We start from the raw sequence: 13,582 nt of genomic DNA on the forward strand, positions 1-13,582 counted from the left end.
CTGATTTCCCTAAGTGGGTGTGTGTATGCAGGTACTCCAAGCTAAACGTCCAATAGGGAAAAGTCTATTAACTGTCAGTAGAATATTAACATAAAAGTTTTTCAAAAACAGTATATTTTTTTTGAGATAGAGTCTCGGTCTGTCGCTCAGGCTAGAGTGCAGTGGCTCAATCTTGGCTCACTGCAACCTCTGCCTCTCAGGTTCAAGCAATTCTCCTGCCTCAGCCTGCCCGAGTAGCTGGGATTACAGACATCTATCACCACGCCCGCCTAATTTTTGTATTTTTAGTAGAGACAGGGTTTCGCCATGTTGGCCAGGCTGGTCTTGAACTCCTGACCGCAGGTGATCTGCCCACCTCGGCCTCCCAAAGTGCTGGGATTACAGGTGTGAGCCACCGTGCCCGGCCAAAATTTCTCTTTATCAAGAGATTAGACTTGATGTTTGATTTTGTTTTCCTTTCTATCATAAACCTGCCACTTTCACTGTCAGAAAATCAGTTTAAAAACTTCCATAGACTTTTGTCCATTTTGACACTAAGAGAGTCACGGACAAGCTGGCAGCTGGAGCCAGTGTGCGAGGGTGGTGTTGAGGGCTGTGAGCAGGGAGTGGGTTTGGGGGGCAGCTCTCATGGGGGACCGACTCTGTGCCTTGACTCTCACAAGGGTAGGGTCAGGATCTCCCCAGCTTCGTTCCCTTTGGAATTGCACAGTCCCCAGTCCTCCTGTGGCCACAGCCCAGCCCTCTGCAGCTCACCTAGTCGGGACTGTAGCGTGCCGTCGTCCGTGGATGCCATGTCATTGAGTCTGAGCAGCCCCCGGCCTCTCTCCACCCAGGACTGTGAGGTCTTGTCGAAGACAAACAGCTTGCACTGCATCTGGAACACAGTAGCCGCCGGTGAGCAGGGACCCCAGCTGGTGTCCTGCTGCACCCACACCCTGAGAGTCGCCCTTTAGCCTGTGTGGACTGCCAGGGCTGGCCAGTGATGGCCTGGGGGCCACCTTGGTCAGTGTTTTTGTCCTGCCCTCAAGCTAGAACAGGCTTTACGTTCTAAAAGGGATATCGGAAATTAAAAGAATCACTAAGGAAATGAAAAGCAAAACAACAGTGAGAAACCTCTCTGCGCACTCTAGGATGGCTGTACCCACGGGGGGAAGCTGGAACCCTCACACACTGCCGGTGGGAAGGCCGCACGGTGCCACTGCTGTGAAAGAGAGTCTGGCGGCTCCTCAAAGTGCTCAACAAGGAATTACCACATGCTCGGGCAATTCCATTCCTCGGTATGTACCCAAGAGAAATGGAACATCTGTTCGTGTTCACACACAGATCGCACATGAACACGCACATTCGCCGTAGCCCAGCCTCAAGGAGCAATGGACGGACACATGTGGCCTGTCCCCACAGTGCATCTCACTCAGTCTTAAGGAAGAATCAGGCTCCAACCCCTGCCACAAGGTGGATGAACCCCTGGCTCAGTGAGAGAAGCCAGACACGAAAGGCCACATAGTGCACTGACGCCATTTATATGAAATGTCAAGGATAGGCAAAAAAACAGAGACAGGAAGTGGATTTGTGGCTGCCAGGGGCTGGGGAGGGAGGAGGAGTGACTGTGAACGGACAATGCTCTTTCTGGGGGAATGGGACAGTGTTCTTTTTGGGGGCAAAAATGTACATTAGATTGTGGTGAAAGTTGTCTGACTCTGTGAATATACTAGAAACCATGGAATTGTATGCTTTAAAAGGGTGGATTATATAGCATGTGTACTCTATTTCAATACAGCGGTTGTGTATATATAAACAAAGAAAAATACGAGACAGACACCCCTACATGGCTTTCCACATACCCGCTAAGTCAATCTCTTTCAACATGAACAGATTACAAAATGTAAGTGGGGAAAAAAAAGCAGTGTTCTTAAAAACCCCACAATACGCCACCTGGTTTACAGACACAGACACATGCTTATGTGCCACAGGAGAGGAAGCAGATGGATGCTGCCCAACCTGGGTGGTATGGCCTCAGGAGAAGGGGATGGGGGATGCCAACAGGGGACAGTGGGATGGAAGCTCTGGCTGCACCTGATTTTTTTCCCTACGAAGACACCACAGGATGTCAGGTGACAAATACAGTTAGCTCTGGGTTACAAGAGATGTTTGTTATGACAGTCTTTGTCATTCCCTGAACCATCAAGAATGTTTCAGGCTGGGTGCGGGAGCTCACGCCTGTAATCCAGCACTTTGGGAGGCCAAGGCGGGCGGATCACATGAGGTCAGGAGTTCAAGACCAGCCTGGCCAACAGGGTGAAACCCATCTCTACTAAAATACCAAAATTAGCCGGGTGTGGTGGTGCACCCCTGTAATCCCAGCTACTCAGGAGACTGAGGCACGAGAATCCCTTGAACCCAGGAAGCAGAGGTTGCAGTGAGCCAAGATCGTGCCACTGCACTCCAGCCTGGATGACAGAGTAAGACCCTGTCTCAAAAAAATTTAAAACAAAAGAGTGTCTCAAACAGATCATCCTCCTCTGAAACCAAAGACATGCAAGAAACCCCTTGCAGAGAGAGCCTAAGCTCTCTACAAGCGCCACCAACAAAGTCCCAGAGCGTAGGGCCAGTGGCCCCTCTGTCATCTCAGGGGTAGGCCTGTGTGCTCAGAGGATGTGTGCCCAGCCCTTGGTGCAGGGAAGACCCAGGGCCATCGAAGAGGGGCCGGCCCCTCACCTGTAACACATTGCTCTCCGCCTCCTCCCCGGTGATGACTTCCACTTTTTCCAACAAACACTTCCGCGCTGTTGCCTTGGTGTAGGCGGCTGCCGACTCGGCCAGGGACTCTGAAAAGTTATTGGCCAAAAAGACTGACTAATTATTTGGCGAGGGGAGAGCATGCAGCTCACAGGAGATGAGAGGGTCGGTTCTGGTCTCAAGGACGCCAGCTGCCCCTGGCAGGCCCGACCTGGCAACCCAAGTGGTCCCTAGACACAGCCAGGGCACATGGTCTTGGAAGCTGCAGGGAGACCATCTGGGGGCCAAGTGTGGCCCTAGACTCTCCTGTTCCTGCTGAGCAGAGGACAGGGGGACAGTGAGGGACTCCTCCACGCCTGCTGTCTGCGCCTCCCCACCCTCCCCACAGCCACAAGGCGACACAGCCCCTCGAGTAACAGTCTTATCATAAACCCCTGTCTCTGCTCACTGCAAGGCAGGACCCTGGAGGTCACGGCCCTGGCTTAGTAGCTGGTTGACGTGTGGTCGTTACTGCTGCGGGAGTTGGGCCCCTTATCCCTCCCGGCTGGGGGTGTGAATGGACCCAGCATCCCCTCATCATCCCCCAAGATGACCTACCATGAGCCCCATGCAGCGGTGAGACGGTAACATACCTTTCTCAGGGGTGGCCTCCTGGGACGAGGACTCAGACCCTGACTCGACAGCTGCATTTTCCCTGTTGGCATCTGAACTGACCTCGTTTAATTTTGGGGGGCTCTGCAGGCATACAAGGAAGAGGGAGCTTGTGTGGTCCTTCAGCTGCAGCTCTGAGCACCTCTCTGCCTGGCCCCCAACACCATGCTGCCCCCAGCACTCCTGCCCGCTCCTGGTGACACCCTGAACTGCCTGGGAGCTCCCCACGTGGACCCTCAGGCATCAGCAGGGGGTGAGTGCCGCCAGTCGACAGTCCCCTCGGACCACACTGGACACTCCATTTGGGTGAGGCAAGACTTTGACTATTTCATTGAAATAGAAAAAAGGCAGCGTGGCCATAAAGGAAGAGAAGCTGCAGAGTCCTTAATGCAGCATAACTCAAGACAGCTAGAGTGACCAGGCAGCTCAGGACAGGCCCTCACGCAGTCACAGTGGAGCTGGGTGGAATCAGGAAGGAAAAGGAACACATGTAAAGAGGTAGGCAAGCCATTCTAGAACCCTCTCCCAGGCTGGCTGGGCTCCTGGGAACGGAGACGGGCCTTTCTTGCACTCAAAGCCTTGGCCGCGGTTATGCTCACAGGAGCAGGGAGGCCGGCAGCCCTGTCCCACACGACTTTTGTCAGTTGGCCTGGTGGGGAGGAACCGTGGACTCTGACTGCCAGCAGGGCCCTGCAGCCTCTGGGGAAGCCCATCTTGGGATGAAGCTGGCCCTGGTCAGCAGGGAGGAGCTGGGAAGAGCGAATGCCAGCTCCTGGGCGGCCAGTGGCCCCGGCCAGTTTTCACTCCAAGTCTGAGCAGGGTCTTTCCTCTCTCACTTGTTACTGAAGCCATCCCCATCTCACAAAGGACAACACAGCAGCCCCGCTCTCCATGTCCCCTCGATCTGGGGCTGGTGCCGAGCACCTCTGGTCCCCAAGAACATTCCCAACACGGCCACTCACCAAAACTCGCTCGCTCATGTTCTGGCCAAATACAAATTTGTTGCTGGAGGCGTCGGCACTATTGGTTGAGTTCTCTAAACTGAAGAGAAGATGTGCAGTGAGTGTGGGGGTGTCACGTGGGAATGTGGCTAGGCAAATGTGTGGGCACCCACGGAGCACACACTGGCGCAGAGGGCACAGTGGAGGGGTCTCCCCTACTGTGCACAGGGTGGCGTGTCAGGGGCAGGAAGCCACATGCCTCCCTGTGCCGTTGGAAACACGAGCCCTTAGCTCGCTCTGACGGAGGGACCCACAGCATGAGGGAAGCCACCTTCCAGCTGCTCCGCCTGCCCATCTCCCAGGCGGGACACGCTTTCTTCTGAGATACCTGGAGGGGCAGCTGGGCCGTGGGTAGCATCACCCCCAGCCACGTCAATCAAGGGCATGCTGAGGTCTTTGCCCCAGGTGCCCAAACCCAGGATAAGGAGTCGCCTCTAGCCTGCTCTGTTCTGCTCTGGGCATGAGGTCCGCAAGACAGAGGGCACACTCTAAGGGCTGGGCTGTATCCTCCATGGGCCCCTGGACAAGCCCACAGAACTCTGGTCCTGTCTCAGGCGTCCAGTGAATCACAGAACAAGGCCTACAATCCTGGCCCACCCACGGTTGTGCCCAGAGTGGGGAATGACAGACAGGCCCAAGAGCAACCTGGATTGTGGGTCTGAGTCAGGCACGGGGACCACAGATCCCTCTGTGGCAGAAGCCCTTGCGGCCACCTGCATCCCCATGCTAGGCTGGCCGCTGGGCCCAAGACACACACCTGGAACTGATATACTGGAGGAAATAGTTCGTTGCGGTTGGCGTGTCTGCGCTGGGGTGTCCAGCATTCTCCATGTCAGCTTCGTCCACGCTCTCATTGATCAGCTGGGAATGAGACAAAGCGCTCAGTAATCGGGGGTGGGGTGGGGGCTGGGGTGGTGTCTGCAGAGCCCCTGAGCTGCACGGAGCTGCCGGGAGTCATGAGCCCTCTCCTGCACCCGGCTGGGTGTGCACGTGCACGTGCTGGGGGGCAGGGCTGTAATCAACTCCACCACCTTTTGCTTTAACAGTTAAGACGGAAAGAGAGCTCATGAGGCTTCAAGGAGCCTTTTCCATCTCGTTATAAAACCACACCTAAGCTGGCCTCTCGGTCAACGCTTTGTACGGAGAACACAATGTTACAAAGTTGGTGTTTTGGGGGCTTTACTATGAACATGATAGAAACAGCATTTCTTGAGGGCCTCTTTACTACCAGTTGCTATGCTGAGTCTGTCAAATGCACGATCTCCTTTAATCCTCATGAAGCCTGAGAGGGGGATGTTAGGGACCAACAAGGAAGCAGAGGCTCAGAGGGTTAAGAAACCACAGCTCTGGCTGGGCGCAGTGGCTCATGCCTGTAATCCCAGCACTTTGGGAGGCTGAGGCTGGGGGGGAATCACTTGAGGTCAGTAATTCGAGACCAGCCTGGCCAACATGCAGAAACCCCACCTCTACTAAAAATACAAAAAATTAGCTAGGTGTGGCAGTGGGTGTCTGTAATCCAAGATATTTGGGAGGCTGAGGCAGAAGAATCACCTGAACCCCGGAGGTGGAGGTTGCAGTGAGCAGAGGTCATGCCACTGCACTCCAGCCTGGATGGCACAGCAAGGCTCTGTGTCCAAAGAAAAAAAAAGAATCCATGGCTCACGTTTGCCCTGGAAGGAGAGGCTGGGATTTGACTGAGACTGCGAAGTGCACGCAAGCCTCTGACTTTTGCAAGAAGCCGACCCCACCAAATTCAAAGCAGCCGTTTCCCCAGACTCAAGGCAGAGACTCCACAGGGCCTGAGCTCCACGGGCCAAGCCCTTCCCCGCCTCTTGCCCTCCTTTCCTCCTTGGAGGGAGCAGCCCCTGAGGGACTCATTATTTTGTCTAAAGCCATGGCGACAGCAACATCAACTTTCCATGCTTCTCGACTTGGGCTTCTGTTGGACGGTGAGTAACAGAAAGGAAAGCAGAAAATGTGAGCCGGTCCTTTCTGCATGCTAGAGAGGTTTCTATTTCGAGGGCCCTCCCCGTCGACACTACTGACATATTGCCATTGGGCCCAGATCATTCCCTGTGGTGTGGCTATCCTGGGCACTGCGACGGGTGGAGTGGCATCCCTGGCCTCCAGAAGTACCTCCCAGTTGTGACAACCACAAATGTCTCTAGACATAGCCACCGATGCCGCCTCTTGGGCTCTGAAAGAAACTTCTGGCCAGTGGAGTTTCTAGAGATGCTGCAGCACATTCCACGTCTGTGGCTGAGAAAGGTGCTGCTGGCTGACCCTGGTCTTCCTAGAGTCCCAGTGCATGGTCCAGGGCCACTGTTCCCAACCACTGCCAGCCCCTCCCCACCCCACAGTCTCCAAACTAGGACCACATGCCTGGAGGGCAGCCAAGAGGTGGCAGATGCTTTGCTCCTTTTCAGGAGAGAAGACTGTGTCGTCACCCCACCCTGCCCCACTTAAAAAAAAAAAGGTGACAGTTCTTAATGGGGGCGATTCTACCCCACAGGGAATACTGGCCACGTCTGGGGACATTTGTGGTTGTCAGATGTCAGGAGCATTGGGTGGGTGGAGGCCAGTGATGCTGCTCAGCACCCTGCAGTGTCCAGGGTGACTCCTCAGAAACCAGGAATAGTCCAGCCATAATGCTGCTAGTGTTGAAATGGAGAAGCCCTGAAATACGGGAACAGAAATCTCTGGGCAGAGCTGAGAGCACTGGACCATGCTGTCTTTCTTTTCTGCTATGAAAGCCTGAGGCCGCAGGTTCAGTCACCTCCCCTGTCCCCTGCTACCATGAGTACCAGGGACTCTGACTTGAGAAGCCACTGCAGGTGAGGGCTCCAAAGCCTGGGCCGCTGGTGGGGAACTGCCAGGGCCCAGCACACGCACGCCAGCAGCTGACTATGCCGGGAGCCACGGGGCTGCCTCACTAACACCTTCTTTGTCCCACGTTTCCCCTCCCCTGTTAAATGGAAAATCTACTGACTTGCCTGCTGTTGAACCTGGGGAAGGCATAAAAAGTCAATGAGCTGGTTCAACAGCTCACATACCTTAACTCTGTCCCTCAAGTTCTGCCCGAATACAAAGGCTTGCTGTGTGGCGGGGCCTTTTTTCTCGCAGGCTTCCTCTTCAGAGGCGTTGCTGGACTCATTTTTCTGGGGCTCTTTCTCCTATCAAAAACAAAAACAAAACAGAGTAATCAAAACCAGTGCCCCACTTGGCCCAGACGGATGCCCAGCAATTCCACACCAGATCATGCACTCCACGCGTCTCCTCTTCACGTGCCTGCAGTCCCAGCTACTCGGGAGGCTGAGACAGGAGGACTGCTTGAGCCTGGGAGTTGCAGTGAGCTAAGATCACACCACTGCACTCCAGCCTGTGTGACAGAGCAAGAAGCTATCTCCAAACAACAAAAAAGAAACACCTGTGCCCTGCAGAAGCCTTAGTGCCGGCAGAGGACAGGAAATAACCTAGATGCTCATCATTAGCTGAGGAACAAAATAATTTACGCTAGAAAATACGGGGAAAAAAAGTACAGCACAGCTGTTACCACCAAGAGGGAGGTAGACCTCTGACATGCCCACAATAAATACATGGATCACAGAAGAGAGCAGCTTGTGGGACACAGAAGTGCGATTCCATTTGTGTTAAAGCAAACCCGGTGCCGTGTGTGTGTGTGTGTGTGTGTGTGTGGTGTGTGTGCTGTGTGTGGAGTATGTGTGGTGTGTGTGTGTGTGGGTGTGTGTGGTGTGTGTACGTGTGGTGTGTATGTGTGTGTTATGTGTATGTGGTGTATGTGGTGTGTGGTGTGTATGTGGTGTGTGTGATATGTGTATGTGGTGTGTGGTGTGTGTGTGTGGTATGTGTATGTGGTGTGTATGTGGTGTGTGTGATATGTGTATGTGGTGTGTGGTGTGTATGTGGTGTGTGTGATGTGTGTATGTGGTGTGTGGTGTGTGTGTGGTATGTGTATGTGGTGTGTGTTATGTGTGCGTGTGTTATGTGTATGTGGTGTGTGCGTGGTATGTATGTGGTGTGTGTGTGGTTTGTGGTGTGCGTGCATGTGGTATGTGTGGTGTGTGTGTGGTGTGTGTATGTGTGGTGTGTATGTGTGTGTGATATGTGTATGTGGTGTGTGGTGTGTATGTGGTGTGTGTGTGGTATGTGTATGTGGTGTGTGTTACGTGTGCGTGTGTTATGTGTATGTGGTGTGTGTGTGGTTGTGTGTGTGTGGTGTGTGCGCGTGTATGTGTGGTGTGTGTGTGGTATGTATGTGGTGTGTGGTTGTGTATGTGGTGTGTGGTATGTGTGGTGTGTGTGTGGTGTGTGTAGGGGTATGTGTGTGGTGTGTATGTGTGGCGTGTGTGTGTTTTGTGTATGTGGTGTGTGTGGTATGTGTATGTGGTGTGTGTGTGGTATGTGTGTGTGTGCGTGTGGTATGTGTGCGTGTGTTATGTGTATGTGGTGTGTGTGGCTGTGTATGTGGTGTGTGTGCGTGTGTGGTGTGTGTGCGTGTGGTGTGCGTGTGTGGTGTGTGTGCATGTGGTACGTGTGGGAGGTGTGTGTGTGCGTGGGTGGAGGAATGCTCAGGAAATAAGCCGGGAGAGAATTCAAACCACTGACGGAGGTTACCGGGGGACCTCTCAGCTGGAGGGTGGCTTCCACTTGTTACTTTCTAGGATTTCCATTTTGTGTAAATATTTTCAACATGCAGGCATGACTTTTGTAACTAAATATCCTAAGACCAAATGCATTTATCTTGAGATAATGGAATATGGAGTTGCTAGTAATTTGTATATGTCTTTCTTACACTACATGATAAAAAAGGTGTAGAATTTGAAAAGAAATTTTAAAAGGCTTTTGGTAGGTCTCTGGGAATGTGTACAGTGGACACGAACATGAGGCAGGGAGCGTTTTCCTGGGAGATGTTGTGAAGGGCCCTGACAACCATGAACTCGGAGCTGAGAAAGGCTGCAGGCAGCTTCTGACTGCCTCAGTGTGTCCAGCGGGCAGGGAAGCCTGGAGTTACAGTGCCAGGCCCAGAATCAGCGAATCACAGCACTGAGGGCACTTTCTGGTCCAACTGTGAAGAAAGTGAAGAGTTTAAATGTTTCTCTACTGTGCTCCCTAGAAATTCTGCTATTGCTGACTTCATGCTGCATCCTTGTGCCTGTGCAAGAGTGAACGTGGCTTTTAAAAATTAAACACACACCGTGTTTGGCGACCTGGAAGTCCTCAGAGGATGGGCTAATCCCCAGGCCCACTGGGGCTGCCTGCAGACGGTGGGGGGACGCACTTCCGGCAGAAACACTCCCTGGCTCTTGGCTTTGTGTGCTGTGTGCCCCCTGCTCACACTGACTGCTGCTAATCCTGGGTGGGCGGAACCCACAGAGTCACCTGAGAGGGGGCAGGCAAACAGCAAAATGTTTCTGACCACAGCGTATGTCTATGACCTGGCGGGGCCTGCTTAGAGGATTCGCTTAAACTGATGAGTGAATCCCGAGGCCTGTAACCAGTCTTAGACTCTGTGTGTGTGTGGCGGGAGGGGAAGCCTCTTCCCCACTTTCCCAAAGACAGTACCAGAAGTTCCCCCATGGGTCACCCCAACATCTAAGCCCTCCTTAGAGGAGATGCTTCACTTAGCTCACGTTCCTGATGAGCAGTGTGTGTCATGTTCGTGGGTGGCGTGGAAAAGCTCGGGCTCCTGCTGCAGGGCCAGAGAAAGATACACATGGCGAGCCTGGCAAATCTCAACAGCACTGGGTGTGGTCAGAGGGCAGTGTGGGTGTGGCTCCATCCTGGACCCACACGGAGCAGTGGCTTTGGAGCCAGATGCAGGAGCTGGGAATGGCAGCCAGTGGACCATGGGGTCCAAGGATCAACATTAGCTACTGGGGCTGGCCAGTCTGCTGGAGGGAAGATGGCACATCACAACTTCTGAGCTCAACGATTTGGGAACAAGCTGCGTACACTGTTGAGGAGGGGCTCAAACCGGCAGGAAGAGGGACTATGTCCCCTGGGACGGGACAGAGCAAGGCCTTTCCAGCGAGGGGCAAGCTCTCGGTAGTGGGTGTGGCCAGGTCAGCCTGTGCGCTCACCGTCAGGGACAATCAGACACATTGGGAGAGGGTGGGATGGGCTGGGTCACTTCTAAGTCCTTCTCCAACTCAGAACCATACATCTGATCTGCTCAGACCTCAGCAGTCAAAGCTTCCAAGCCGCAGTATGCAATGGAAGTGATCCCTATTTCCAATTCAGCAAACTCGTTTGAAAAAGGGCGTGAGGATGTTTTAAAATTTAATTGTGGAGAGCTATTTTCACCCTTTGAGCCAGAGCATCTACTGGTGATGGGAGGTATAAAACCGCAGGCCATGGACACAGAGCGGAAAATAAACGCAAAGATCCAATCTGGCTTTTACACGGAAGATATCACGTGGTGTTACCCCAACTCTGACTTTAAACCCATCTCTGCCAACTTCAAAGGAGGCTCTTCATCAACGTCCCTTATTTCACGGTGGCTGTGAAACACCACTTTTGGCCCATATAATCCAATCCATATCCCGCTTAAACGGAACTATTTCTTTTTTTTTTTTAAGGCAGGGTCTGGCTCTGTTGCCCAGGCTGGAATGCAGTGGCGCGACCTCGGCTCACTGCAGCCTCCCCTTCCCAGGTTCAAGCAATCATCCAGCCTCAGCATCCTGAGTAGCTGGGACTAGTACATGCTACCATGCTTGGCTAATCTGCGTATTTTTTGTAGAGACAAAGTCTTGCTATGTTGCCCAGTGTGGTTTTGAACTCCTGGCCTCAAGCAATTCACCTGCCTTGGCTTCCCAAAGTGCCGAGATTGCAGGTGTGAGCTACTGTGCCCGGCCTAAACGAACTATTTCTGAGATGACTCCCAAGGCAAATTTTTCAACTGGAACCACACAGATGGGAGTCTCTGAGGATGGCGTGGGTGTGGACGAAGAGAGGGGAGACATTCCTCACGTTAAACGTTGCAAGACACCCAACAGCGACAGCCGTTCCTCAGGCCCTAGTGACTCCCCGGAGTGCAGTGGTTCAGGTCCTCCCTCAAGGATCACTCCCTTGAGACACGTGGCGGTCAGCCTTGGGCAACAGGCCCTTCCAGCAGAACTTGCTTGGGAGATACTTCTTCAGACTGACTCAGCAAGACCACCTTGGGAATCTAGTTATTTGGTTTGTCAGCTACTGTTATTCACAGAGCCTACCGAGCAAATCCAGAGAGCCTTACAACAGGCCTACGTGGAAACTGCTCGGAACAGGCGACAGCACGTGGACTCCACAGCGTGCTGGGAAGCTGCCCTCCCGCTCCCCAGGGGTCCAGCACGCAGCACTTCCCTGCCCCAGGACCCACTGACCTCAAGTGCACACACCTCATCGGCAGCTTCAGAAGGACTTCTCCGTGCAACAGTGTCAGGGGATGCTGCTGGCACTGCCCCCGTGCAGTCTGCTGGGAGGCTGACCCCGTTGGTGCCACTGCTGGGGACTGTGGGAGGGAAGGAGAGTGGGGAATCACAGGTGCTTGGCAGCCCTCCCACCCCAACTCACGTAGCTGAGGGGCTGGGCCACGTCTAGTCTAGGGCCCCTCCCATGGTAAAGCCCATAGCACATGTCTCCTTTTTAAGGAAGGACCTGGTATCTCTACAAAGAGTCAAAATTCTCGGATTAAAAAAAAAAACAAGAGAAACCTGCCGAGCACAGTGGCTCATGCCTGTGGTCCCAGTGCTTTGGGAGGCTGAAGCGAGAAGACTGCTTGGGACCAGGAGTTTGAGACCAGCCTGGGCAACAGAGCAAGCCCCCGTTTCTAAAATAAAATAAAACAAATTAGCTGGGTGCGGTGGTGCACACTTGTGGTCCCAGCTACTTGGGTGGCTGAGGTGGGAGGATCGCTTGAGCCCAGGAGTTCGAGGCTGCAGTGAGCTATGACTGCACCAATGCACTCCAGTCTGGGTGACAGAGCAAGACCCCATCTATATATATATATAAAATATAAAATTAAAAAAAAAATGAAAGTTTTTAAAGATAACCTGTGAAAACTGAGGCTGCAATTCTGTCTGTAAACACACAGGGATAAATCTCATTCCCAGGAGCCGGCCTGCTTTTATGAAGACTGTGAATGAACAAAGCAGGTTTCACCCACACAGTCACACTCGGCCGAGAGCTGTGAGGAAGCTGTGGAACCGCCTCTCACTCCTCCGTTGCTAGGGCTCGGGAGGCTTGGGGTTGGGGGTGATTTAAAGGATCATCTTCCCTGATCTCTCTGTATTTCTGGTGCATTCAGCAGTCACCTCTGTCACAACACTCCTGTCCCGGGTGCGACTTCAGGAACGCTCTACCCTGCCGTCTGGGCCTGGGCGCCAGGGCTGCCGTTTCTTACCAGTCTGGGACAGTGCCTTTGGCTGCGGAGCCTGTAACACTGCCGGGCGAAGCACGCTCCGCTGCTGCTCCTTGGGCTTCTGGCTTGGCAGACCTGGGAACAGAAGGTGGCCTTCCCAGCGCCCGTGGACCCCTGCCTGCCCCCAGGCGCTTCAGAGACAACCCATTCCACGCCCCTTGTGGGCTAGACTTTGCAGGGAAGCACTTTTTAAAAAACTTGAGGTCTTTTTTTAACAACTGGACAGATCTGGCATTTTTATATATGATTAAGTGAAATTCCCAGTAACTGATATCTGTGAATTAATCCAGTTAGCATGGTAGCGTGGTGGGGCGTTGAGGGACAGCTGTTCTCTGTGAGCTGGACTCAACAGTCAGGTGGAGACTAAGGGGAGAGCAGTGAATTCACAGGCAGCTACCCGGAGGCTGAGGACTCGATGTGGGGTCAGGTACAGGCACGTTTTGCACCTGTTTTTCAAAACAGCCATGCTGAAGAAGTCCCTCTGCCAAAGGCAGACAGGGCAAGGACCCCTGTACGTGCCCTGCCCTGTGCAGCATCCCTGGCAGCCTCACTAGCAGCCGGCTCCCCAGCAGCGCGCCGCTGGAATACAGCCACCCTGCTAACTGGGGTGAACACTGTGGTATGTGGGGGCCAGAACACGCAGGACAGGCTGAACCAAGTGCGCTACTGCTGGGCGCAGAGCCTGCCCGATGCACCCCAAGCCTAGCATGCTCCCGTGCAACCACCGCCCACTTTTCTGAGCACACAAGGCTCACAATCAGGGGTCCCAACCTCC

The 13,582-nt window shown here is 53.5% G+C and overlaps 1 protein-coding gene across 19 annotated transcripts in view; it reads right to left on the reverse strand.

Annotated features, from left to right (window-relative positions):
- The window catches only part of LOC105484794 (RAN binding protein 3), a 63,341-nt gene that overhangs the window by 3,727 nt on the left and 46,032 nt on the right, over positions 1-13,582 (reverse strand). For 14 of the 19 annotated variants that reach the window (XM_011746780.2, XM_011746833.3, XM_011746809.2 and 11 more), the window contains 8 exons: positions 12,790-12,882; positions 11,771-11,898; positions 7,442-7,561; positions 5,146-5,249; positions 4,350-4,428; positions 3,369-3,471; positions 2,716-2,825; positions 754-874 (listed from right to left, as the gene is read on the reverse strand). In XM_011746780.2, coding sequence (XP_011745082.1) covers positions 754-874; positions 2,716-2,825; positions 3,369-3,471; positions 4,350-4,428; positions 5,146-5,249; positions 7,442-7,561; positions 11,771-11,898; positions 12,790-12,882 — 858 coding nt within the window. The remainder of the gene's footprint in view (positions 1-753; positions 875-2,715; positions 2,826-3,368; positions 3,472-4,349; positions 4,429-5,145; positions 5,250-7,441; positions 7,562-11,770; positions 11,899-12,789; positions 12,883-13,582) is intronic. The other 5 variants (XM_011746817.2, XM_011746875.2, XM_011746772.3 and 2 more) reach the window with 1 other exon arrangement.

The sequence above is a fragment of the Macaca nemestrina genome, chromosome 20, assembly GCF_043159975.1.
Source record: "Macaca nemestrina isolate mMacNem1 chromosome 20, mMacNem.hap1, whole genome shotgun sequence".
NCBI classification, from domain to species: domain Eukaryota; kingdom Metazoa; phylum Chordata; class Mammalia; order Primates; family Cercopithecidae; genus Macaca; species Macaca nemestrina.